The 27,717-nt window shown below is 39.9% G+C and overlaps 2 protein-coding genes across 5 annotated transcripts; both read right to left on the bottom strand.

Moving 5' to 3' along the window:
* Positions 1–3,431: 3,431 nt before the first annotated feature.
* LOC115962037 lies at positions 3,432–3,869 on the bottom strand. Its single transcript, XM_031080903.1, has one exon. The coding sequence runs from the start codon at positions 3,867–3,869 to the stop codon at positions 3,432–3,434; it is 438 nt and encodes a 145-aa protein (XP_030936763.1).
* A 6,503-nt stretch (positions 3,870–10,372) lies between these two features.
* LOC115959428 (E3 ubiquitin-protein ligase PRT1) lies at positions 10,373–27,337 on the bottom strand. 4 transcript variants are annotated; one of them, XM_031077809.1, is made up of 8 exons: positions 27,124–27,337; positions 24,043–24,071; positions 23,783–23,962; positions 13,448–13,774; positions 13,125–13,328; positions 12,420–12,532; positions 10,977–11,411; positions 10,373–10,861 (listed from the first exon to the last, which is right to left on the bottom strand). In XM_031077809.1, exons 1-7 carry the CDS (start codon positions 27,204–27,206, stop codon positions 11,067–11,069), a joined length of 1,281 nt encoding a protein of 426 aa, XP_030933669.1. In that variant the 5' UTR covers positions 27,207–27,337; the 3' UTR covers positions 10,373–10,861; positions 10,977–11,066. The 4 variants fall into 4 exon arrangements, with proteins under 4 accessions (XP_030933669.1, XP_030933668.1, XP_030933670.1 ...); XM_031077808.1 differs by having other exon boundaries at positions 13,092–13,328; XM_031077810.1 differs by lacking the exon at positions 24,043–24,071 and having other exon boundaries at positions 13,092–13,328.
* Positions 27,338–27,717: the final 380 nt, after the last annotated feature.

Raw genomic sequence — 27,717 nt, forward strand, 5'->3', positions numbered from 1 at the left:
CACATGCTTTTGTTTGACTCATCCGCCTAAAAGTTCCTTTGATTTATATCTTTTTTTCTTTCGTCTTCTAGGATGAGTCCGAGCCTCTTTCTATATACCACCCCACAACTGAGGAGCTTTCTGCCTCCATGGGTGCACCCATAGGAGGTTTTTTTTATGGGGCTGACATAGTATTTGCAACAACTCCCCCTTCTACTGCTGCACACGGAGTTCCTGCTGAGGCTCCTACCCCTCCTACTGAGCCGATACCCATAGATGAGGGTACTCATACTGGGAAGGTTAGTAAGGCCACTCTCATTCCTGCCGAGACACTTACTCCCCAAGAAGTGGCCACTCCTCCTGCTACTGTTCAAACCGAGGTTACTTCTCCTGTCATACCCCTTGTCATCTCCACCAGTGACCCCTTCGCAGTTCTATCTTAGGCTGTGAAGGATGGTTCTTCTTTGGTAGTTACCCCTTCTTCCATTCCTAACTCTACCACACGTGGACCTGAAGTGGACTTGTCCTCTAAAGGGTCTGAGGACATCCTTGGGGACTTGGACGATGAACCTGTCTTAAAAAAGAGGATTTCTGATTCTGACGACGAGGAGAATGCTCCCCCCGAGACCGAATTCATCGGTATATGCCTTTTTCCCTTCCCTTTTTTTTTTCTTTTGATTTTGCCAAGTTCATTCTTCCCCCTTTTTTTTGTCATCTCTTCCTTACACGTATGTATTTGCGTCTCCCCTTTGCTGCAATCTCCCTTTATTTATATGCCTATTTTCGTGTTTTACAAAGACTTTTGAGGGGCCAGGGGTCGCAGCAGATGTAGGTATGCCTTCAGCAGCTGCCCCTACCACACCTATAGCACTCGTTTCTGCTATTCCCACGACGTCCGTTTCTGTCGTACCTTCTGTACCTATATTTGCCATTCCCACAGCGCCTATTCTCACGGGTCCTAGTGAGTTTCTCATCTCCTCCCTTATTTATTTCTTGCGAGTTTATTGCTCCTACCTCATTGTTTCTCATGTTATGTCTCATGCTCCTTGTTAGGTCCGCTGCCTACTGTCCCTTCTCAGTTTGAGGTGGGCAGCAGTTCTACCACAGTTCCAGACCTTGTAGGTGAGGCAACAGCCTTCTTTGCGCATTTTGATCAGGCTGAGATTAACAACCTTGATCCTACAGACTTTTGGGGTTCTGGCCCTCCTTATGTGGACTTTCATGGCTTCAGGGTTCCCCAGGATTGCGTTTCTCACCTAGAGGCAGTTTTCAATAGCCAGGGCAACTTCATGCAGGGATTCCGCCTTGGTCGTTCTGCTAGGGAGCATTTCTTGAAGCTGCTGGGAAGCGTAATGAATGACATTGAGTATAACTTCATTGATACTGTCTCTTCCGAGAGGATCCTGCAGTGGAGAGCTGCAATTCAGGAGCTGATCAGTGTGGGCTTTGCTGTGGAGTTCATCCTAGACCATCTCCGTGAGATTGCCTGAGCCTTTTTCATGAAAAAGGTTCAACCCGCTGTAGATGTCATTGACACACGGATTGAGACTTTGAAGAAGTAGGTGGCAGACTTGAAGGGTTGTCGTGAGCGTCTTCTTGCTAGCATTGGTGGGTCCAGTCGCTTTGGAGACCAACGCCTTATCTCTGGGCTTCGTTGATGTAGTTCCCTTCCCTTTTTTTTTTTTTTTTTTTGTTCTTTTCCTTCTTTTACTACCCCACCTAGTACACTTCATCTATAGATTTTCTCTTTATAGCACTTATTTGGCTAATTTGACATAGTTGCCACAGTTTGGGTTTGTAACTTTTAAGATGCTACACTTGGTTGCTATTTATGCTATTACTTATGACATGGAATGCTTTTTATAATACTTCATATCTTTTCATTGTGTACTCATAAAAGCATGTTACAAACTTGTCTCGTGACATGGTCACTTGAAGGGAAAAAAAAAAGAACAAAAGGTAAACCTTGAACTCATTGAATGAAAGGGACAACTACATAACCTTAACTTAGGCATAATAACGCTTCAACCATTTCCCATTGATGGGATCCATTAGGTCCTTGCCATTCATCTGAGCTAGATGATAATACCCACTTAGGTGTGTTTCTCTTATCACGAGGGGTCCCTCCCATTTTGGTACAAACTTAGATGGTCTTGCCATACCTCGTCTTACATAGTCCGCCACTTTTAGCACAAGTTATCCTTCTGCGAACACCCTCTCTTTAGTCATCCTGCCATAGGCTTCTGTCATCCTTTGTCTATATCTACAACTACACTCTTGGGCTTCCTCCCTTCTTTCATCAAGTCCTTCCAAATCTTCACACCTTTCTGCCATAAAGGTTTCTTCCTCTTTTTCCTTCCCCTATATCTACAAAACTCTCAAAGATGGAGTCATCACTTCTGCCGGGCTCACTACCTCTGTCCCGTATACCAAGGAAAAGGGTGAAAATCCTATGGCAGACCTTGGTGATTTTCTATAAGCCCAAAAGGCGTCTGGCAGGTGCGTTGCCCATCCTCCTGTATACTCTTGGCTCATTTTACTGATGATCTTTATGAGAACCTTGTTTGTTGTCTCTGCTTGCCCATTTCCTTAAGGGTAATAGGGTGATGAACGATAGTGCTTGACTTGGTAGAACTCCAGCATCTTCCTTACATCACTGTTGACAAAGGGTGTGCCATTGTCACTGATAATCCTGTGGGGTACTTTAAACCTCACAATGATGTCTTCCTTGATGACATTGCCACTACTCCTCCTGTGGCTTTTCGGAGTGGCACTGCCTCTGCCCACTTAGTGAAGTATTCTGTAGCCACTAGTATTCATATGTATCCATGCGATGGTGGGTTAACTGGTCCTACCAAATCAAACCCCCAAGTGTGGAAGGGCCATGGGTTGATCATGCTATATAAGTTCTGCAGGTGAGTGTGAATCAAGTTGGCTTGTATTTGGCAACTGTCGCATTTTTTCACAAATTCTGCCATATCCTTCTTCATGGTAGGCCAATAGTAGCCCATTTGCAGCAGGCATTTGTAAAACTTTTTCTTCCCTTGGTGCTCCCCACACTCTCCCGAATGCACTTCTTTTATCATTTCTCTTATTTCTTCAGGGCCAAAACATCTTAAGGGGTCCCCATCGTACCCTTTTTTGAAAAGGACCGTATTATGCAAAAAGTAACGCGTTGCCAACCTCTTAACCTTGTATCTTTCACTGTGCTTTTGTGGTAGGATGCCTTCTGCCAAGTATTGCACGAATGAGCTTCTCCAGTCTTCGCTGATGAACACAGCATAACTTTCCTCTCTATATGCTGCGAGCTAGCAGGTCCCACACTGGGTTTGGACTCGGTCTGCGTCTTTACCCATGCTTGGCCAATAGAAGCCTGTCCTTTGAAGTTTGCAATAAAGACTGACCTCCCCGTAGGATCCACAAGTCTTGTCATGTACTTCTTTCAACTTTCTCTAGGCCTCCTCCTGCCCTACGCATCTGGAAAAGACCCCACCGGGCATCCTGCGGTACAGTTCTCCTCTCACCAGGGCGTAGTCTTTTAGTACCTTCAGTTCTATGGCACCTTCTCCTTTCATCAAGGCTTTCCTTATGAGGATTCGCCAATCCCCTTCGCACCATTCCTCCAGGAACCTTTCCTTCAATACCTCAATAATAAATTCTTCCCTCTTGCTAACCTCTACCCTGGTGTTATCCCATTCGAACATTATTTGTAAGCCTAGTGCAGCTAACGCATCCGCAAACCAGTTTTCGTTCCTTGGAGCATGTTCTATTTCAAAGGTTGAAAATTTCTTCTCCATTTTCTGGACCATTGCTTTGTATGGGGCTAGGCTGGGTTTCTTTAGGAAGAAGATCCTTTTGGCCTGGCTGACCACCAGGTTCGAATCACCCATTACCCTTAAGTGCTTGACTCCCAGTTCAAAAGTCGTGGCCAACCCGGTTAGATAGGCTTCATATTCTGCCGTGTTGTTTGAACAAGGAATTCCAGTTTGAACGAATACTCCATTTCCTTATCTTCTTCATGGTACAAAACTACTCCCACTCCCCCTGATTAGGTGGTAGAAGACTTATCAAATTTCATACCCATTGTTCTCTTACCTCTTTTTCCATGGCTACTTCCCCTAGAATTTCATCATCCAGCGAGAATTCTTCCTCTCCTAGAAATTGTGCCAATAGATCTGCTATGGCCTGGCTTTTCACCGCCCTGAGCCTCCCCATTCTCAAATCATACTGTGACAATTGTAACAACCACAGAGATATTCTACCTGAGAGGATTGGTTGCTGCAACAAAACCTTAATGGCATGGGACTTAGTTATCAGCCATACTTTGTAGGCCAAGAAATAATGGCGTAACCTCTACGAAGCATACACAATAGCCAGACACGCCCTTTCTGCCCTTGGGTAACGAGTTTCTGCATCTTTTAAGGCACAGCTAATGTAGTACACTGGTTTCTCAATGCCAACTCCATCCTCTTGGGCAATTAATGCACCAATGGCATAAGAGTTGGCGGCCAGGTAGAGTAGCAATGGCCTTCTATGGACTAGGGCCTGTACCGTAGGGAGGTTCATCATGATCTACTGTAGCCTCTTGAAGGCCGTCTGCTACGTTTCTCCCCATTCAAAGCTTTGCCCTTTCCTGAGTAATTTGGTGAAAACAGAAGTGATTGATGCCAACTCAGAGATGAATCTCCTGATATATGAGACCTTCCCTAAGAAGCTCTTTAACTCCTTTACCGCGATCGGAGTTCTCATAGTGGCTATGGCCGTGGCTTTGGCCGAGTCCACATCTATTCCCCTGCTATGAACCAGGAAGCCCAAGAATTTCCCAGAGGACACTCCAAATGCACACTTAAGAGGGTTCATTCTTAGTTTGAAGTCTTTACACCTTTCAAATACCCTTTTCAACACGTGGAAGTGCTCTTCTCTCCTCCTTAATTTAACAACTATGTCATCCACATAGTCCTCTAGTTCCTGATGCATCATGTCATGAAATATGGCCGTCATTGCTCATTGATAAGTTGCACCTACGTTTTTTAACCCGGAGGGCATCATATTGTAGTAGAAGTTGCCTATGGGTGTTCTAAAAGTAGTTTTCTCCACATCTCTTGGTGCCATTCTGATCTGATTGTATCCACTAAACCCATCCATGAATGAAAACATGGCGCTTCCTACCGCAGAATTTATTATTAAATCCATGTTTGGCAATGGGAACTCGTCCTTCAGACAGGCTCTGTTGAGATTTCTGAAATCTACACAACATCTTATCTATCCGTTCTTCTTCTTACCGGCACTATGTTGGATAGTCAGCACAGGTATTGAATAGGCTTGATGAATCCTGCGGCCAGTAATTTTTGTACTTCTTTGATTATTTGCCCTTCTATTTCAGTGTGGAATATCCTGGCAGGCTGGGCCACTAGTTTGGCTTCTGAGTCCACATTCAACATATGTGCCACTAGCCCGAGGTCTAACCCTGGCATTTCATTGTAATCCCATGCGAAAACGTCTTTGAACTCTTTCAATAACAATATTAGCTCTGATTTTTCCTTTTCTATTAGACTTGCACTAATTGAGATAGGCCTTGGTCCTTGTGAACCAGACCCTAGGTCAACCTCCTCCAACTCTTCTTCTACCACAACTTGCACCTCCTTTTCTACCACGATTTTTTCATCTTTCTCTTTATTACCTTCTTCCCCTAAACTTTCTTGTGCCACGCAACACACCAAACTCTCGTGCTGCCACTCTTAGGTGGCGCCTACTTGTATTTCACTCGTGGGCTCCACGCGCCTTCATAATTTGTACACAATCCTACCATCAGGACCTCGGACCCTGACACATTGGAGTGTGTCATCTGATTCTGAGAGGGGTGCTTCTTTTCTTTTCTTTTTTCGTGCTAGCAACTCCCTTAAATCAAGCTCTAAGTCACCTTGGACGTCTTCCCACTTAGGTACTAAGGTACCTCGTGGCTTTGATACTGAGCTTTCCCCAGATGGAGTCCATTAGTTGTAGAACATAGTTTCTACTAAATGAGCCTCCGCCTGTTCGAACGGTGAGGGGTTTGCTACTATGTGTATCATTCTGCCATTCAACCTTCCTTTTACACATTAGTGATAGGTGGACGGGACCAATCGGTGTTTGTGCAACCATGGCCTCCCCAAAAGCACATGATAGGAGACCTCCGTTTTCACCACATGGAACCGAGCTAAAAAAGCTATGGAGCCTACTTTCAACCACAACTGGATGTGGCCTACGGTGTATTCACCCCTTCCGCCAAACCCTGTCACTTCCATTGGGCATCCCTGAATCTTTCTTTCTGAAATTCTTGCTGCTTGTAAAGTGCTCAATGGAATGAGATTTACAGAAGCACTTGTATCTACCAAGGCTCTCTTAATGGAGATTTGATTTATAGATGCTGCTAAGTAGAGGAGCCTCCGGTGATCTGGGTATCCCACCTCCATATCCTCATTACTAAAAGTGATCTCAGTCGACTCCTGTAAGAGGGCTCTGTCATCTAGGATTTCTACTGATAAGCATTCTACTCCTACCCCGGAGGCGATGCTCACCAGAGCCTCCATGGCTATCTTTCTTTCCTTTACTGTGAGCCCCAGCTAGTCAAACAAATTTTTGAATTTGGAGCTTCGCTGTAAAGTGGTAATTGCTGCAGTAGGCAGGGCTGGATTTTCTTCCTTGTCTTCCCCTGGATCCGCGCAAATTACTACCGCTGCTACAGCTTTCCCTTTGTGGTTTAGGAGTGGGTTTCTTTGAACCTCTTGCTGGGATAGTTCTAGAATCTCTTCTTTGATCCTGCAGTGCACCAATTTGCGGAGTGCCCAACACTCTGCGGTAGGATGTTGCACGTAGTTATGCAAATGGCAGAAGTGTGGGTCCCTCTGTAACTTTCCTGCAGTAATTATGCCGCCATGGACCTATGATAAAAGCTTGGCAAATGAGGTATAGTTTGTGCACAAGCTGGACCAAAGTAAGTTGCAATTGGACCGGTCCCGACTCCCTTACTCAGAACATTTGGGCCTAGCACCGCAAGAGGCAACCCAACCCAACATTGTGAAACAGACCCACTACACACTTTACCAACCTAAACTATACCCTTAATTACACTTTGCAACCTAAAATTTCAAACTATAATCCATGTTACACCACTTTGCCGTCAATTTTGCAATTATCTTAAACAACACCACATGAAATGACCCAAATGCACTTCTCAATCCCTTAAAAACAAAGGAGAAATTGCAATTTTCACCCTAAACTATACCCCATCAATTACACTTTGCATCCTAAATTTTAGTTTTCTATCCAAGATAACAGTAGAATTGACAATTGGGTGTAAAGTATGTAATGGGTCTTTTTGGTTATATCGGGCTAGGCTGCCTCCTGTAGTACTGGACCCAAATATTCTAAATAAGGGAGTTGAGACCGGTCCAGCTGCAACTCAATTTGGTCCGGCTTGTACGCAAACTATGCCTCGTTCGCCAAGAGAGCGCTTACGATAGGCAGAGCTATTTTAGATGAGTCGCGACAGGCAGATATGATAATAATAAGACAAAAGAAAGTACTTTGACTTCTTAATTAAAGTGAATAGATAATCCCTAATCAAGAAAAGATAATCACAGTTTAACAATAATTACTTTTATAAAGAAAAGTAAGGGAAATAAGTGGGTAATATATGGGTTAATCAAAAGAAGAAAGAAACCAGGTCAAATCTGATCCGCATGACCAAAACCAGAGAGGGAAGAATGCCTCTTCTCAACGTGAATAATCTCCCAAGGAAACGGACCTGAATAGCTGGTGTACAAGAGAATTCTTTGTTTCTGGCAGAGAGTAGGACTTTCATAGGGAGAGAGGGAATCAACCTATTGGTGCATGCCTGTTGCTCTTACTCTCTATCTTTTTCTTTCATTCTCTTCTAATATTCCTCTTTCTTATCTATTTTTCTTTCTTCTCTTTTTCTCAATACTTGTTTTCTATTCCCTAGTTTTTTTAAGTTCCTATATCATGGTGCTGGTGTCGTCCCCTGTACACGGCAAGGGCCTCTTTTTATAGTGTCTGTCGTGACCAGGTTTTACTATTTTAGTCCTTAACCACCTTTTTCTGGTCTGGGTATACTTGCCGATCACCACTGGTCCGTCTGTGTGTCACTCCCTATCACCAGACAAAAGAAAACTATTTTGTTTATTTGTCTATCGTGGCACCCTTCCCTACTATGGTGTAAGTGTCTTCTCTTTCCCCATCCCTCATGGCATGCACCTAGTGGTTCCAACTCAACTTTGCTTCTTTTGGGTGGTATGTCATCCCAGTAGGACACTTCCCCTAAAAGAGCCCGAGCAAGAACCTTAGAATAGGTTTTTCCCCTCTCCCCACCGCCAAACCATGCCCTCTTACCTCTGACCCATGACCTTACCGTGTCCTATATTGGCTGGGTACAGGCTGGTGAAGTCTGGACCTTACGCGTGCCTCTCTTCCATGTATGTCCAAAATTTGTTTGCTGCTCATGCGTTTGCCGTAGTTGGCCTGCAGAGTCTGCTGTTCGTTTTTTACTATTTTCTGGTTCCCCTTTCTTTTATGGCTTGCCCCACTTAGGGGCTGGGCCTTGCTTGACGGTGGGCTTTGCCTTTCTTCAGCCCACCATTTTTTCGGCTATCATCTCCTGCCATGCCACTCTATCATTCTCGTTGCAAAGTTGTTTGCCTCAATCTTGCTGGGCCTCTTTGGGTCTGCCGTTTATTCTTCTCCCAATGGCCCAGTACGGCCATTGGTTCTTTTATTACATCATTGACGAGCTCCTGTGTCCCATTTGTTTTCTCTTGAGCGTCCCAGGCTCATTTGCTTTCCTTGGGCTTCCTTAGCCTTTTTCTTAACTTTGCATTCTCATGAGTTTTTACTGAGTTCTTTGGGCTTCCCCGACCCAATTACATTATCCCTCATCATTGGAGTTCATGGACTTGCCATTAACCCCTTACTTTCTTTGCTTTCATTATTTTGGGCCTGCCGTGGCCTATTCTCACTTTTCCACATCATATACTGCCCATGGTTTGCTTTTTTCTCTCTTTCCGGGCTCCTTTGAGCCCATTTACCCCTTCAAGGCCCATTTCTTTATCTCATGAACCTGTTATCCATTATTCCTGCCGCTTGGGTTTAATAGGTTTTCTCTCTATTTTACCAACTCTTTTCAGTCCGCGTTGCTAGGCTTCTCCTTTCCACTTGGACTTCCAAAATGGCCATCAACAAAGTGTAATTTGGATATAGTTTAGGGTGAATTAAGAAAAATTCCCTTTCTTATTTTTCAAATGGCACATATTGTCTATCATTTTCTACAAGAGAAAGAACCTAATATAATAATAATAATAACATCAACAACAAGGTCATTAATTGATTTAATTGGATTTATTTTTTAAAAATAAAAACACACAAAAAGGTACAAGGAATAAGGTTGGACCACATTGTTAAGTATGAAGAACAAAGCACTTTTGTTCTGTTCTCTCTGGTCTTTTTTTCACACTTAAAAAAGCTTTTTATCAATTTGGTTATTAAACTGGTGTAACTACTTCAAAGTATGTTATCATTGTAGTTTGTCAAACGTTCTATATGCAAAGAGCTTTTCGATTCAAGCATCTTTTGTCTTAGCTATACAGCTTAGAGCTCATCTTCCGAAAAGAAATCCACACTTAGTTATGGTGACCAAAAGCAGCTTTCCAACGGTGGTTCACCTTGTTATACCCTGCAAGCTGAGTTGCACTAGAAATGGGTTCAAAAAGTTTGCATATTCCTGGTGGGCTTCAATATGCATGGCTATGAGAAAAGACATCAGTATTATGAGACCAAATACAGGACTTGGGCAACTTTTCTATCATACATATAATATGTTACATAGGACGATGAAGCATGAACACTACCTAGGGCCTATGTGAATTCTCTTCCCTAAAATGGAGGAGGCCCTGCTTGGTAGAGAACCTCAAAAAAGAGAAGAGACGGATTATCTGGAGCAATCCTTAAATGCATTACAAATTTTATACCCAAGGTTGTAAGTGGGTGTTGTCCTTTTTGCGATACAGTAGTTGGGTCACTGATGAGGGTGATCTGAATTATTGGCCTTTACCACGCTAGTTTCATCACTCTTTCTTGAGCACGTCTTCCATAGAATATCACCTGGAGATCACCATCAGGCATTGTCTCCTTCCAGGTTGGATAATGGAATTTGCTGAATACATTTTAATTTACCCTTCTATTTTGCTTAGACCCATTTCATTGCGGTTAAGGGCAATCAGATGATCAGTGACAACTATGAAAAAATATGGCACATTTTGGGGAATTGATACCAACCAGTGTAGGAAAAATCCCCCTTCATTTACAAAACAGTAAGTAGTGCTGAGAATGAAAACTCCAGTTTAGAAATGAAACGTTCCCGAAAATTCTTCCCATTGGACTATTTGCATCTGTGTGCACCAGCCAATCTCATACATGAGTACTAACTGATGACTTATGGGATACCAACAAATTACACACATACAACGACTAGATAAGAGTGTGGAATGTTACAAGGAAGCACGCGGATTATAGTAGTACATATGGACCTAACATGAACACTCACAAGTTGTCTAGGAAGATCTTGTGTTTGGGTTACTATACATAAACGTATTGTCATCATTCATCACCCACAAAACGAACTTATCTTTCACTTCTACATATAATCCATTATACATCACATGAATTTATAAATATCTTACCAACCAAAGATTGATTAACTGTGCGAGTCATCTACTTCAAGTCTTCAACCCTGGTGTGACCAACATGAAGCAAATGAGCTGACACTTGGTACAAAAAATTGATGAGAATACCAGGTTGATTGTGCTCACATACCAAGAGCAGCTTCAATCTGAAAGGGCATAAACACCAAAAAGTTATACAAAGATATAAATAAGAGGCCAAAGATATTTTATGTAACAATGCAACCAATTCAAAAGGAAATAAGAGACCAGAAATGCTTATACCGTGCCTTGAATGGTTAAAGCCTAATTTTGCTGGCTTGGAACTTCCATAACCTAGAAAAGATGCTCATGGCTTCAGTTGGATCTATATTTTCACGAGGTTGATTGGGAACCAGTTTGATCATCTCCAGCATCATGGGAGGCCACAGGATCAGCCAAATCATTCTCATCATTCTCCTGAGCATCACTGGACAAATTGGAAGCAGGAGATCCATTTTCTGGATCTTCTGAGGCAATTACAATGGAGTTGTTCTGTAAAGTCAGCCTGAACATATTACAAGCATTCCTTACAAGCTCAAACTTGTGTTCTGGGGTATGCTGCTGATTGAACCGCCCTGGAAGCTTGGATTGGGTATTATAGCAATCACCACAAAGGTCAAAACCAATTCTCTCCTTGCAATCTTTGCATCTGTATCTATCCCCAATTATGGGGTAAATCTATAGACACAAAAACCTGAGATATTATGATATTGCATACAATTTTAACCCCAAAAAAAATATATTGTATAAATTTTTGGTGCCACTTAGAAGTTGAGTCATCCAATATAAAAAAATTTGAGTCTATCGGTACCTATGAACATTATGTCTCACAATTCCCAATAGGGTCCTAACCCCAACTTTCCGACAAACTGGTATTGATTAACACGTTAAGACCCCCTTGGGAAGGGAAAATCATCTTATTATATGGTCTCAAGAGACCTCTCTCTCACAGCATAAAGTAAATAATCAATGAATGCAGTGAAAAATCTGTCACTGTTTGATAAATCAAGCAGATCACTTTATTTATCAAGAAAATGAATCATGCAGGTCACTTGAAGGATGCCAAACACACTACAACAGGCAGCTGATAAAAACATTATAATTAAAAGAGAGAGACATCCATGTTTGCTCAAAATACGGGCCTTTTTTCTAATAAATGAAAGGACCACATCAATATGAAACACCAACATCATTGAAAATACATGTTTGCTCCGCCACACTCTAGGAGTTGCAACATATACATGCATATTTTGCACATAATATAAATACAACTATTTAAGTTTTAGCATTTGCATGTCAAGTTGACAGTTCCATTAACAATCTACTCAAGAAATATTAAAAAAGAGTAAGCATCATAACACTGTTTGGAGCATCAGTGCATCAAAAACTATCAAATAATCAAGTTGAAACAATATGGTTTCTCCTACAAAGAGGGGGCTTAACCCATTTCTTCACATTATGGACACAAGCAAATGAAGATGGACAACATTGTGAAAGTGCCCAAATGCATAAACAATAATTCCAACATATAATTAATTGAAAAGATAATTTCCATGCCAAGTGGCAACTAAACCAAGATGAATGGATGGAGTAAACAGGTTTTTGCAAGTCTGACACCAAATATGGCATATACTACCAAAATCTAGGCATCAGTGCACCTGCAGGAAATGGAAGTAGAAAATTTACCCCACAAGAATCACAACCACAATGTGCATGAACTCTTGAGTGACGGTCAGACCAGTGTAGTAAGTTCTCTCCTTGTTTAGCAGGCTCTCTTTGTTTAGCAGTTCCTGTTGAACCTGGAAGCATATGCTAGCATTGTAACAGACAGGTCTAACTTTAAAGTATTCAGGATATGCATCAATAAGTATGCCACTTTAGGTTAATTTTAAACAGTGTACAAGACACAAAAGACCCTCTTGTATCACTACTCAATGTTTAATCTCATTTGTTCTTATCCATACATCATTGGTACCTTGATTTCAACTCTAATTACAATGGGGCTTATTCTCTCTCTCTCTCTCTCTCTCTCTATATATATATATATACACAGTCAAGCTCACACTGTTGCCCAGAGTATCATAGAATTCTAGTGATGAAGTTTGTAAGGTTCACATAGCAAATTTTTAGTCTAAAGATCCAACAAGTTTGGAGGGCTGATTATACTTTAGTATCTACCACATGAACAAGATTGATGATTTCAACTTACAAAAAAGGGTGAAAAATGTAAAAAGAACAGCAAAACAGATTACATGAATTCAGGAAACATGTCACCTATATGGCTACACTAAACTAAAAACAGATGGCACATTCTACAACCCAAGATATTTTTAAGAACCAATTCATACTTATACTGAACATTAAAAAGAGAAATCAAGTATTCGGGCATACAAATAGTTGGATGCTTGTGCTCAACGTCAACTAGCTTGAGCAGAATACCATCTCTTCTCAGCTTATATTCTTTGGGAAATTGTTCTTCCAAGAAATGATCAAGCTCCAAACAAACTTTCGGAAGTCCTCTTGGATGTGAAGTTTGACAAACTTGACATTTAAGCATCTCAACAGCTGGGATGATGACACAACTTTCACAATATACTGCACAATAAAATAAATTAAAATGAGCATAATTACAAATAAACTAAAAAATATTTTCCATAACAGATAACTTGAAACCTGATCATATATAAGAGGAATAACTTAAGTGAACAGTCTACCATGGCCACAGTTAAGAACCACAGGACGAAATAGTAGTTGCTTGCATTCCAAACAAAGAACATCAGCAACTGAAACCTGCTTGCAATACTTTTCTTCAACAGCAATGTTCCTGATTACTTCAGAATTCCCATCAGAGATTTCTACAAGAGTGCCTATGCCATCATCTTGAACCTGTGAATTGGACATCAACACATCCATATTTGCATAAGCTTCCCCTTTCCTAGCGGACGATGGGTCTGATGATGAATTTGACTCAAAAACCATGGTAGAGAATGTGTCTTGAGCATTAAGTTGCGGTGAGAATGTGTCTTGTTCCATTTCCTCTTCTGCAAAAAGAAAAGGCAACAACTTAAATTTTCATGAAATATGAGAAGTGCCAGATTAAAAATAATGATTTGATAACTGTTTGCTGCAAAAAAACAAAAGAGTACTACAACAGCAGTTACAGTGATGACAAGCTAACAGAATGAGAAACAGATTAAAAACATCAATAAATCTTTTCTCCTTCTTTAATTTTTCTTTTTCTTTTTCTTTTTCTTTTTTAAATTTTCGAAGGCAGTGAGAAATAAGGTGGTCATGCTCAAGAAACACAAGTCTAGGTCACACTTCAAACAGAACTTACCATCTATGTTTGGAGCCACAACCACGTTCTGGGAGCAGAGAGGAATGCCAGAAAAGGTGATAAAATATAGACATTTATAAACTAAAATTAAGTGAATATTGAAGTTTAAATATTTAAGGATATCATTTTCCTCAGTATATCCAATACCTTGAGTAAGGAAATTTTTTCAGTTTACATCCCAAGATGTCAAAAATTCTATTGACATAATAATATCCATCAACATAGCACAAGCATCCATGGTTTGTCGCAAGTCAATAGTATGTCAAGCTATGTATTTATATCACGGGAAATGTTTTGGCTTAGTCATGTGGTTTTACCAATGCAAAATGCTAGGTTCTTTTTCTTTTTTTAGTTCAAAACTTCTAAGTGTTTCTCATTGTGCTAGTATTAAAAAAATTTAAATTATGAAGCAGTATTTGAATAGTTATGTCCCACATTATTTATCAAAAATAGTTATGAATTGTTTAAGAGAGTGTTGTATATAGTATAAATTTTCTTTGATAAGTAACGTAACAAATTTTAATAAAACAGACAACCAAAGTACACTGGAAATGTACTATAGTGGCAAAAATTAAGAGCCTAGATTACAATGATCAATTAAAACAGCAAGGGAAAAACAAGAACAAGATGGCAGAACTAGACTCCATTCAAGGAGAGTAAGGAAGGACAAAGACTTTATCTCAAGAATAGACCATTCACAGCCCTCAAAGCATCTAGCACTATGTTCCTACCATATACACCATAGCAAACAGTGCAGCACAAACCTCCAAATAGCGGCATTTCGATGTCTACTGAACTTGACCAGCCAAGAAGCTAACAACTTGACAACCCTATACCGCATAACCCAATGAATACCAAACAAACAAAAAACCATAGATCACAGCTCACGTGCTATAGGACAATGAAGAAGAAGATGATCCACCAATTCCCCACACCTTTTGCATATATAGCACCAATCAAGCACTACAATATGCCTCTTTGAAAGATTATCAAAAATCTTACCTAAAGAGGCAAACCAAGAAAAGAAAGCCACTCTAGAAGGAACCTTCAATTGTCACACCATTTTCCACAAATATGAAATGAGAGAAGCAAGGGATAAAGAGCAATAAAAACCTTGAACCTCAAAGCCTTTAATCATAGCTAGCTTCCAACAAACTTTGTCAGAACGTACACCCCGCACATCTGTGGAATAGATCATATCCATAAACAAGGTCAACGCTCCTAATTCCAATCATGCACTAGACAACAAAACTAAATGTCCTTAATGTATCCTCCCATTAGAGAAACATATGACCTCGGACACAAAAGACTCACTTACCCAACTAATACGATAAAATTCAGGAAAAGCCACCTTAAGAGAACAATCCCTAAACCATACATCCTCCCAAAACTTCACACTAGTACCATACACCTCTACCATCAATTTTGTGCACAATCACCCCATTCACTCCCATATTTCGCCTCTATGACCCTCATCCAAAGGGCATCCCTCTCTGTTCCATATCTCCACAACCATTTACCTAGCAAGGCACTATTAAATCTACTCAAATACCTAATACCTAACTTGCCATTCAGCATTGGCTTACAAACCTTAAACCTTTTTTCCAAAGGTTCTTTTGGATCATCACCAATACCACTCCAAACAAAATCTCTCTATAATTTCTCCATAGGATTCACTACATTCATTGGAACAGGAAGGAGAGAGGAAATAAGTAGGCAAGCTAGAAAGAGTACTTTAATAAGAGTTACCTTACCCCCTTTAGATAAATACAATCTCTTCCAACAAACTAATGTCTGCTCCATCTTTTCCAGAATAGGATTCCAAATCATCTAATCTTTAAAGGTAGCACCCAATAGTAGACCCATATATTTCAAAGGAAGTGAAGATTGCCTACAAACCAACATCTCCACTAATTCCAGCATATTTTGCACATCACCAATTGGAACCAATTCTGACTTCCCTAAATTAATATTCAACCCTAACACCCCCTCAAATCTGGCAAGGATCCCACGCAAAACAACTATTTGATTGGAGTTAGTATCACAAAAAATTAGCATGTCATCCACAAATAAGAGATGAGACACCATCATCAATGTACTAGCTGAACTACCTATTGAGAAGCCCAAAAACTGACCCGCTGTAACAGCCACATCCAACATACGACTCAAGGCCTCCACAACAATATCAAAAAGTAACAATGATAGAGAATCCCCCTTGAGAAACTTCCCTAGAGCTCCCAAAAAAATCAGATGGGTACCATTGATCATAATAGAAAATTTGATAGTGGAACTACAACACATTATCCACCTTCTCCATTTTTCCGAGAATCCACACTGTTGGAGCATATATATTGAGAAAACTCCAATTCACATGATCATAAGCTTTCTCCACATCCAACTTGCATAACACCCTCGACACTCCCGACTTCAACCTTTAACGAAGGCATTTTGAAAATATAAAATAAGGCCATACACCACCCTATGCAAATGATTAGCCAACACCTTGGAAATAATCTTATACATCCCTCCCACCAAATTACTAGGTCGAAAATCCTTCACTTCTACAACATCAGTTTTCTTAAGAATGAAACCAAGGAAAGAAGCATGAAGACTGAAAAAAAAGCCATAGAGAAACCATCTGAACCTGGCAACTTTTCACCATTGAAAACATTCACCACCCCAAACACCCCATCCTCCTCAAAAGGTCTTATCTATCCACATAGGATCCTTCCAAACTCCACATCATCCAAAATAGGTCAGTGAACCTCACTTTAAGAAAACAGCTCTCTATAAAATTGAGTAATACACTTTGATAGTCCCTTGATCCATAGACATCTCCCCCATTCAGCATAAGCATATCAATGGTATTAAATCTTCTATGAGAGTTTGCCATACGATGAAAGAAATTGGTATTTTTATATCCTTCTTTAATACAAAGAACTCTTGATTTTTGCTTCTAAAAAATTTCCTCCAAGAAGTGTCATTTTTTCTAACACCTTGAATTTTTTCCCTTCCAAATTTTCCTCCACCGTAAGATCACGACGGTTCTCAACACTCCAACTCATGAAGATCAATCCACAACTTTTCCCCCTTTCTTCTATATTACCAAACTCCTCCACATTCCATCTCTTTATATCAAAATCTTCAAAACCTTCAATTTATTTGCTAAAATAAAACTAGGAGCTCCTTGGAATTGATAAGACTCCTACCAGGAGCGTACCCATTCCACAAAGCCCTCCTCCTTTAGCCACATATTCTCAAATCTAAAAGGCCTCCCTCTATGAAAATTACCTCCCTCTAGAAGAATCAGAAAATAATCCGATAGCAGCCTAGACATCCTCCTTTGACAGACAGATGGAAACTTATCCTCCCAATTAGCTGTGAAAAGGAATCTGACCAGCCTAGACCTTGACATCACCTCACGAGAATTAGACCAAGTGAAATTCCCTCCTTCCAAAGGGGGATCAATCAAGCCTTGCTTTGAAATGAAATAAGAGAACTGATACATAGCCTGAGTAAAATAGTCAGAGCCAGAACGTTCAGAGGGAAACCACACCACACCAAGGAACATTCCACCAGCTGCACAACCCAAATAGCTTCTCCCATAAAAGCCTTCTGTCTCTAATGCAATTAGGCCAATAAACTCCAGTAAATGCACATTCAAATTGCTCGGCCACATTTTTGAATTTACACAAAACTGAAAAATTCCCTATTGCTTCCTCCAACTGTCCCACATAACTAACACTGCTCCATAAGCACCCATAGAGCCTAAGCATACGCATTCCACATGCTGACCTCCCCACACACTATGAATGACTCCCCTTGTAATTAACTCCAATTTAGTTCCCTGAAGACAAACAATGTCTACTTTCCAAAGTAGTGTTATTTTAAGGGTCTAGTTATAAGGGTAAAACAATTTTCTTTCCCAATGAACTCTAGTTTTATGTGAGGTCATGGGTTCAAGACACATTGGAAGCATGTGTAACTTACCAATCAAAACGGGTTAAAACAATTTTTAAGTCGGGTTTTATTTAATAAGTTATGGCCAATTTTGTATGGAGGGCCAAAATTTGATTTCTACAACCACAACAAATTAAAGGAATTTCGGTAGTTTTCCATCTCTTCTGTTTGTTTGCTGCTGCTTTGTTTCTATTCGCAATGGGTGGTTCCATGTTTTTCTTCATTGAATCCAAAACATTTGAGTTCTCCATTGAGGAAGGGGGTTCTTTTTTCTTGTTACGGATCTTTGAGAGAGTTCACACCTCGCTGCGCTCTGTTTTTATGGGGAAAAAGAGTGCAAACAAATTTTTGTTCCACCTGGAGGAATTGATTTCTAAGCAATCACCTGGCATTATGCTAGAACGATTAGAGAGGGTGATATGGTTTTCATCCTTCAATTGGTGTCCAATGCCCATGGCACGTTTTTAATGGTTTCTGAACTTCTTCACGGTCGATGGAAGGGCAGCATAAGGATACCTGAGGGAAGGATGGGTAGTGGCTAGCAAGGCTTTGGCCTCAACTTGAGGAAAACTTTAAAACCAGCTTCTCTTACCAATCAAGGAACATTACATAGAATACAAAGTGCACCGAAGGCTGCGGTGTTGGTGGCTAATGGACATCAAAATCATGGTGCTACAAGAAATAATGGAAAGGAGAAAGTATATTAGCAAGCATGCAGCAGAGTTTGGGGGGGATATTTTGTCAAATATTAATGTGATTGCTAGAAAAGATTTGCCGACTCTAGACATCTTTTTACATGTGGAGCGTGGAAAGGAGGGGCAGTGGGCTGTTGTTTCTTTTAATATTAAAGATGTGGACTCCAATCAAAATAACAATGGAATGAGGCCCAACATGAAATTCTTCAAGGTCTGAAATGGGAATGACACAAACTAGGCCCCTAATCCTAAGCCCAAAGCCCAACCCATCTCTCAGCAGCCAGGTACTTCTAAGTCAAACCTCACCCATTTGCACCTGATCACCAATAAGCTGCCGGTGAAGCACGTCTCCCACCATGCCTCCTCAGAGTATCATCACTACCAACAGCACTTCTTATCCACCGAGGACCACCACCAGTAACGGCACCGTTACGCCTTTGACGTTCACCGTCATTAAGGGCACCACTTCTCCACCGATGACTGACATCAACACCTCCCCACCAATGATGAACAGCCCCACTCCTCCATCGATGACCACCAACAACAGCAGCTCTCCTCCATTTCATATGAACTCTTCTGCAGTGACCAATTATACGGCTCCAGATCTCATGAGATCAGAGTTCGATTTTTTAGATATTGGGTCTGTGTCGGGCACCAATCCTCCACTGTTGACCAACAGCATCACTTTCCCTTCTCAGTCAAGCATTTCTGCGGTGAACAGTGCTACGGTCTCGGTTCACATGAGTTCACAACCCAATTTGCCTATGGCTCTGGTGCTACTTTACGATGAAGATGGTCATATTGAGCCTTGCCCCTCAATAAAGAATTTCGTTGAGGATCTTGAGCACACCTTGGGTAATTCAGAAAAATGGGTTTTGGAGCTTCGTGATGGGAGGCAAATAGCTATCCCTCTCTCACTATACCACTCACCTGGGAGCATGTCAGATTTTAATGATCTTGAGGGACCTAAGGGACAAGGTAACAACACTTTCAAGGAAGAAGGGCATATTGTTAGTTGGGCAAATGAATGTAATGGTGCTCTGGATAATATTTCTGTAGTATTAGGGTTGGATTGTGAGCTGTGGGACTCTGATGAGGTCTTGTAAACTGGGAAAAGATGAAAGAATCTCCGGTTGTACAACCTTTGGCCATGGTTAACCCAGATGTTCCACTTGTAGAGGTGGTGGGTGCTTCCATGCAATTATCACCATGGGTTGAAAAATGAATTAAAGCTTTTAGGAAGTCTGTGGGTACCTCCTTAATAGGCTTTGAAGCAGAAATTACTAGGATTTTTTTAGCTTTGGAGGCTAGGAAGAAAACTAAAATGCAAGGAGAATGCTCTCAAAAGAAGGAGGCTAAGACAGGTTCTAAAGGGTGTCGAGAATTGAAAAGTCTGCTAAATTCTTGGAATCATGAGAAGAAATCTGCTTTGTCAGGAAGTGCAAGTGGGGAACAAGGTTCAGTGGTGCATCAATGAATCTGAAAATTATCTCTTGGAATGTTAGGGAGCTGAAAGATCGTGACAAAAGACTTCGGATTTGGAATATAATCAGAAGTTAGAGTGATAACATTATTTGTCTTCAGGAAACAAAAATGGAATTGATAACAAGGAGGAAGATACAAAGCTTGTGGGGTTGTCAACATTTGGATTGGCTATATTGGGCTTTGCTTGAATTTTCAGATTTTATTTCTGAACAGTCTTATAGATTTACCATTGGAAGGGGCTACTTTCACTTGGTCTAATTTTAGAGAAGTGGCTTTGTGGTCTAGGCTTGATATGTTTCTTCTCTCTTCTGATTTGGAAGAGCACTTTCCAAACATTCGTCAAAAAAGACTGCATAGGTTACTCTTAGACCACTTTCCAGTTCTTTTAGGAGGAGGAAAATTTCACAGGGGCAGCTGCCCTTTTAGCTTTGCGAATATGTGGTTGAAGGCCAGGGGTTTTGTGGAGACAGTGAGAACCTAGTGGAAGTCCTATCATTTTCAAGGTTCCCCTAGCTTTTAGATTGCTAGCAAATTGAAAGCTCTGAAGATAGATTTGAAGAAATGGAATGAAGAAGGATTTGGCAATGTAGAGGATAAGATGCACAAGTTATGGAAGGATCTTGAAGAGCTATATTTGATGGAAGATAGCCGTCCTCTAACCAATGATGAGAATGTGGAAAAAGAACGGCTTCGCATTGAGCTTGAAAAGGTAACTCTTATGTTTGAGATCTATTGGAGACAGAAATCTAGGGCCCTTTGGATCCGAGACAGAGATAGAAACACTAAGTTTTTTCATAGAACAGCAAACTCCCACATAAGGTTTAATACCATAAACAATCTAATGGTGGATGGTGAGTTGTCATCAAATCCGAATTCCATATCAACATGCATCTCCAATTTCTACAAACAATTATACTCTGAGAATGAGGATCAAAGACCTGTGCTAGATGAAGTGAAATTCTCTACAATTTATGAGGAGGAGGCTGTTTGGTTAGATGGACCCTTTGAGGAAGAGGAGGTATATGGTGTCATCCAAGGTTGTAATGGAGATAAATCCCCAGGACAAGATGGTTTCTCAATGGCTTTTTTTAAGGCTTGTTGGGGCTTTTTAAAGTTTGAAATTATGGAGATTCTTGCAAACTTTCATTCACAAGTTGTCTTTGAGAAAAGCCTTAATGCAACTTTCCTTGCTCTCATTCCAAAGAAAGTAGATGTTGTTAATGTGAGAGACTTTAGACCACTAATTAGTCTAGTGGGCAATATTTATAAAGTCATTTCCAAGGAGTTAGCTAACAGGCTAAGAATGGTGATTACTGGGATTATCTCTAAGCCTCAGAATGCCTTTGTTCTAGATAGGCAAATCCTAGATTCTATTTTAATAGCCAATGAGTGTTTGGAGAGTAGGCTCAAGGCAAGGATACCAGGTGTTCTATGTAAGTTAGATGTGGAGAAAGCTTTTGATCATGTCAATTGGGATTTTCTTATGTATATGTTGCAGCGCTATGGATTCTCTAAGAAATGGAGAGTGGATTTTGTTTTGTATCTCCACGGTGAGATTTTCAATTTTCAATTATGATAAATGGCACCCTTAAGGATTTCTTTGGGAGCTCTAGGGGGCTGCACCAAGGTGATCCTCTCTCCTTGCTCTTATTTTCTATTGTTATGGAGGCTTTAAGCCGCTTGTTGGATGGTGCAGTTCTGGCTGGACACATCTATCGTTTCACTATTGGTACTAGGACTAATACTCCCCATATGGTGTCCCCATCTTCTCTTTATGGATGACATTTTAATTTTTTATGATGATTCTACTAGTCAGATTGATAATTTTCAGGAGATTTTATCCTCATTTGAAGCAATGTTTGGGCTGCACATTAACCTGGCTAAGTCAGAATTAGTTCCAATTGGGAAGGTCTAATGGGGGAGCTTGTGGCATTGCTAGGTTGTAGTCAGTCATCTCTGCCAATGACATACTTGGGACTTCCTTTTGGTGCTAAATTCAAGGGTAGGGCGATTTGGAACCTATTCAAGAAAAAATGGAGCAAAATTAGCGAGTTGGAAGCGATTATATTTATCAAAGGGAGGTAAGATTACTTTAATAAAAAGCACTCTCTCAAGTTTGCCAACTTATTTCCCATCACTCTTTCCTATTCCTATGGATATTGCTAATCTTATTGAGAGGCTTCAGAGGAATTTTTTATGGAGTGGGATAGATGACTCCCCTAAATTCTGTCTAGTTAGGTGGGCCCAAGTTTGTACACCCTTGCAGTCCGGCGGTCTGGGCATTAGAAATTTGAGAATTTCCAATCATGCTTTGTTGAGGAAATGGTTGTGGAGATATGGAACAGAGACAACCCACCTCTAGAGGCGGGTCATTAAGACTAAATATGGGAATGATCAGGGTGGTTGGTGTACAAAAGGAGTCTATAATGCTTATGGTGTTAGTCTTTGGAGAACCATAAGACAAGGCCAGCCAGTCTTTTCGAAACCCATTCAGTTCAAGGTTGCTGTCGTTAATAGAATTAAAATTTTGGCATCATGTGTGGTGTCGGGGTTGTATTCTCCGAGAGGCATTTTTGGAGCTTTATAGCATTAGTTATAATAAGGGGTCTTCTACTAAGGATGTTATGCACTTTCCTAACCAAAGGCTGCCCGCTGCCCTAGGATCTTCAATTTTCTGGGGATGCTCAAGATTGGGAAATGGAACATTTTTACACTTTTTTGGATCTTATCAACTCTATGCCTCTTAATGGTGAAGGACAGGACAAACTTTGTAGGAAACCAGCAGGGAATAAGAGTTTTAAAGTGAGTGAGTACTATCTCTCCCTTTCCTCCACTCCTGACACTCTTTTCCCTTGGAAACCTGTGTAGCGTTCAAAGATCCCTCCTAGGGTTGCTTTCTTCTCATGGACTGCCGCATTAGGTAAAATTTTGACTCTTGAAAACTTATGGTATAAGGGTGTCACAGTTGTAGATTGGTGTTGTATGTGTAAAAAGAGTGAGGAAATCAATGAATCATCTTCTTCTTCATTGTCATATTGCTTATGAGTATGGTCTATGGTGTGGACTCTATTTGGTCTTCTATGGGTTATGCCGTAGTGTTACTAATTTATTTTCGAGTTGGCAAGGTTCCTTCTGTGGACATCAGAGCATGGGTTGTACCACATTGTGTCTTATGGTGTATTTGGAGTGGAGTTCATCCTTTAATCTTTTTTCTTGTTCTAATTTTTTAGAATTTCATGATCATTGTAATTTAAGTGTTTGATGTTCTGTTATCCATGTACACCCTTGGTGTACCTAGAGTTTTGATTAATACAATTCCATTATTTATCAACAACAAAAAAAAAAAAAATGCTAAGGATCAATTCAAGAAGAATTTAATGATATGGTGGTAAATAAAAATTCATGATTCTTAATCCTTCTGAAGGTGATTGAAAGGTTTGTACAAGTTTCAAGTCCAAGAGTGTTTTTTATATTAATGCATTCATCATATATTTCATTAAAAATCAATAGTGTCATCTGACTGTGGATGCATGCATAACATGAGCACCTCAAATAAAAATTATGAAGCTCACCGAGAATCTCATTTTCCCTTCTCTTATAGGCAACAGGATACATCTTCAAGAGCAGAAAGTGAAGCATCTGGCAGATTGTAGGAAAGTGAATATACGGATGCCTACAAATAGGACAACGAGACTCGCATAGTCCACTCATGGAATGGTGAACACACCAAAAACAAGATATGTGACCACAAGCTGCAAGAAAATGATATAATTTACTGAAGAGTAAAAGCATTTCAAAATTCATTCCATTCAAGCCATTAGTAAACCCTTACACAGCACTATTGGCTTGTACAAAAGATCCCTGCAACATAAGAGTGAACTCAATTTGTAAGGTTTCCATTCAAAATAAAACCAATAATAAGCAAATACAACTACACAGGAGGAGTACAAGAAAGTCTCTAAAAATCACAATATTAAATTTAAATAACCACAATCAAGAGAAAAAAAAAGAGGGTGAACATGCCTAAAGGTCAACATCAAGCGATAAAATAATCTCAAAAAATGAAGACTCTTATATGAGAGAATTTTTTTCACCACCAAATGTTTGAATATTCCATTCCCTCCAAGTAGACCATGTAAGAAAATGTGGAATATCATTCCAAATGTCACCACTCCTTTGACAACCAAATCATAATTTCCAAGAAGCCAGCAATTCAACAACCCTCTTTGGCATCACCCAATGAACACCAAATGGAGAAAAAAACTAATGACCACATATCTGCTGCCATCAAACAGTGAATCAGAAGATTGATCAGCCAATTCACTAGAATTTTCACACATTCAACCCCAGTACACAACAATTATTCTGCTCTTAATATGATTTCCCACTGTCAATATTTTACCCAAGGCAGTGTGCACAAAAAATACAGCTTGCAATGGAACCATCACACACCATATGCTCTTAGAAGGGAATTGCTAATCCTCTTACAGCTGCATGAAAAGAGCGAACCTCAAAATTTCCATTGCGTGCCAATTTCCAACATAATCTACCCTTTTTATCACCCGAAAGGAAATTAGAGTACAATGAAAATATATAAAAGGCAATCACACCACTTCCCAATCCTAAAGGATTCCAATAATGAACACCACCCTCCTCTGATCTCCCCATATAAGAAGCCACTAAAGAATCTCTCTTTTTTATAAGTTTGTTTTTGGCCCCAAGGAAAGAAGGAAGGAGAGATTCAAACTAGTGACCTGCTTTGTGACACACGGTCCCCAACCGATCATGCTCTCCTAATATATACAGAAACACAACTAATTACATTTCACATCATAACACCACAACCGCTTCCCAAATAAACCTGTATTAAAGTGCTTAATTTCCTAGCACCCAATCCACCAATACTAATAGACCACCTTCTTCTTCATTGTCCTGTTACTCATTCCCTATGGACTTTTATGCTTCAAGCTTTTGGTATTCATTGGGTTATGTCAGGATCGGGGGTGGGTTTGTTATCTTGTTGGCATCAGTGGCTTGGGAAGCATAATTCGGACATTTGAAATTTGGTTCCAGGGTGTGTAATGTGGATTGTGTGGTTGGAACGAAATCGTCGTTCCTTTGAGGACAAGGAGAAGATGTTGGATGAGTTAAAGGTTTTAAGCCATCGCAGTCTATTGGAGTGGTCTCGTTGTTGGAGTTTTACTGATTGTTCTTCTCTCTCTGAGTTTATGTCTTCCCTTAGCCTAGTTTCCTAATTACCCTTTTCTTGTTGTGTTGTTTGCTCTTTTTTTTTTTGTTGTTCATCATCATGAACATCGTGTACTTTCCTCTTATTTTTTTTTTATCATTAATATTAGTTTTCTGATTACCTATCAAAAAAAAGAAATTTAAAATCCTTCCCTATTCCGTCTCACAAAGATTCCTGCTGTAATTTCTCTATCCTATTAGTAACATGTATGGGGACATACGAAAAAGAGAAGGGAAATAAGGTGCTCTTCAAAAGCATGATCCTCTCACCTACCCCCTGCGGCCGGCTCCCCCTTTTATAATTAAGTGAAGTATCGGACTGAAGGGGAGGGGAAAAGGAGATTCAAACTAGTAAAATCAGTTTCATAAGTCATGGTCCCCTGCAGTGGCGGAGCTAGGGGGGACCACAGCCCCCCCTAGCTTTTTGAAATCTCCATTATTTGTCAGTATAATTGATAATAAACTTAGAAATTAAAGAAAATTTTCTTCATTGGCCCCCCCCAAAATTATAGAATCTGCTTCTTCAAGCTCATAATTTTGAACTAACACAGTAAGAGTAAAACCCCTTTAAAAAATAACAACAAAATGGAATGGGTACAAAAAAGCCCCCAAAAAAAAAGATCCCCCCTTCTGGCCCAATCCTTTGCCCATGATCCTCCAAAGTCCAAATACTAGCAAAACCCCAAATCTCGTCTAACAAATCCCAAATCACCAATTTATTTAAAATAAATAGAAGAAGAAGAAAAAAAAATTTCTACCCCATTGCAGTGCCTCCTGGCCTCGACATGCAGTCTGCGATCATCTGCTCAACCTCACTACTAAACCAGTCCAACCGGTGGTACATCTCTCTCAATCTATCTTTGTTTTCTCTCTTGCTCTAGTGTTCTGTCTGCTAACACTGCTGTAAAGCAGTTCACAAATCACAAATGACATTTACCTGTTTGGGTGACTAAAAGTAAAAACTTTGGCTGAATGCATTGTAATAAATTGTGATGGTGAACTAGCTGTACTTTTTTTTTTGATGAACCGGTTAACTAGCTATACAGCATTTCACACATTATATAAAAGTCTATAATAGTTTTGTTTTTGTTTAATATAATAATAAATAATAGTTTGTCGAATTTATGATATGTAATAATTTTTATGTACTATGTAATAATAGTTTGTTGAAAAATATTCTGGCTCCGCCACTGGTCCCCTGCTGATTGAACTAACCCTTAGGGTTAGGGTGATCCCAAAGGCAATCACAAAGAAGTCATAGGCAAGGACCCAACTTTACAACCCAACAACAGAAGGAAAATCCATAATCCCTGGGACCTCCCTTATGGGCCACTCTTCCTCAAAATCACTTTCATCACAGCAAAGTTTCGAAGTACAAATATGATACTCTTGAGATGATCTGGATCCTAATTGATCATATCAAGAGATCTTTTCCTCAATCCTAGCTCAGTCTCTATCTATTAAGCTGCTTTCTTGGAAAAACTAATGCTTTGAGAGCATATCCATTCTTGACCAACCTCCAATACAACAACTTGTATTTTTTTTAAATTAAAAAAAAAAAAAAAAAAAAAATCAAAGCAATTCTATAAAGTTGATACTGAGAAATAAATATCGATGCGATCAAACTTTAAAAAAAAAAAAATGATTGGTTAAGGACGAGAGTGACCTGCAGACGCAGCAGATAAAAGAGTGGGAGATATCATCTGAATCTGATCCGCCGTCGTCTTCATTGAAGGTTGATTTATCCATCACAATTTTCTAAGCTCAGACAATTCAAAAAGAAAGAGATAAGCCGAAAGGGTTGATAGGAGATATGTCGAGGAATACTTTTGGGGTTGAGGTTTCCGCGTGTGCACGGCAAACTATTCTTTTGCTCGGAGGGGTCCTAGAAAATGATGGATGGGCAGAAAAAGTCTAAAAATAAAAAATAAAAATTATTTATGGGAGTGAAAAAAAAAATTTTTGAGCCTATATAAATTTACTTATATTTTTTTATTAAAAATTAATGTTCAATTAAAAAAAAAAAAAAAAAGGCAATCATTAAGTTATGTTCTCTTTAAATAAAATAAAAAAGTAACACATTTATTTAGCAAGAAAATTGTGTACGCGCAAATGAAAAAAAAAAAAAAAAAATGTAAACAAAGCAATTGGAATAAACTCGAGTTCCACATGTATTTTTTTTTCCACGTCAAATGACCACCACTTGTAACTCGAGTTTTGAAGATGTTAGTTTGCTAAATAGTTTTATAAACTTGACAAC

This window comes from Quercus lobata, chromosome 9 (genome assembly GCF_001633185.2).
Source record: "Quercus lobata isolate SW786 chromosome 9, ValleyOak3.0 Primary Assembly, whole genome shotgun sequence".
NCBI lineage: Eukaryota > Viridiplantae > Streptophyta > Magnoliopsida > Fagales > Fagaceae > Quercus > Quercus lobata.

Bases quoted from the DNA above. Each gene is read 5' to 3' on its own strand.
- LOC115962037 (XM_031080903.1), bottom strand. From the start codon at position 3,869: ATGGGTGATTCGAACCTGGTGGTCAGCCAGGCCAAAAGGATCTTCTTC.
- LOC115959428 (XM_031077808.1), bottom strand. From the start codon at position 27,206: ATGGATAAATCAACCTTCAATGAAGACGACGGCGGATCAGATTCAGAT. The intron at 13,329-13,447 runs GTAGACTGTTCA...TTTATTGTGCAG, and splicing joins GGTTCTTAACTGTGGCCATG to TATATTGTGAAAGTTGTGTC. The intron at 12,533-13,091 runs TTCAGTATAAGT...ATATGCTTCCAG, and splicing joins CTTGATTTCTCTTTTTAATG to GTTCAACAGGAACTGCTAAA.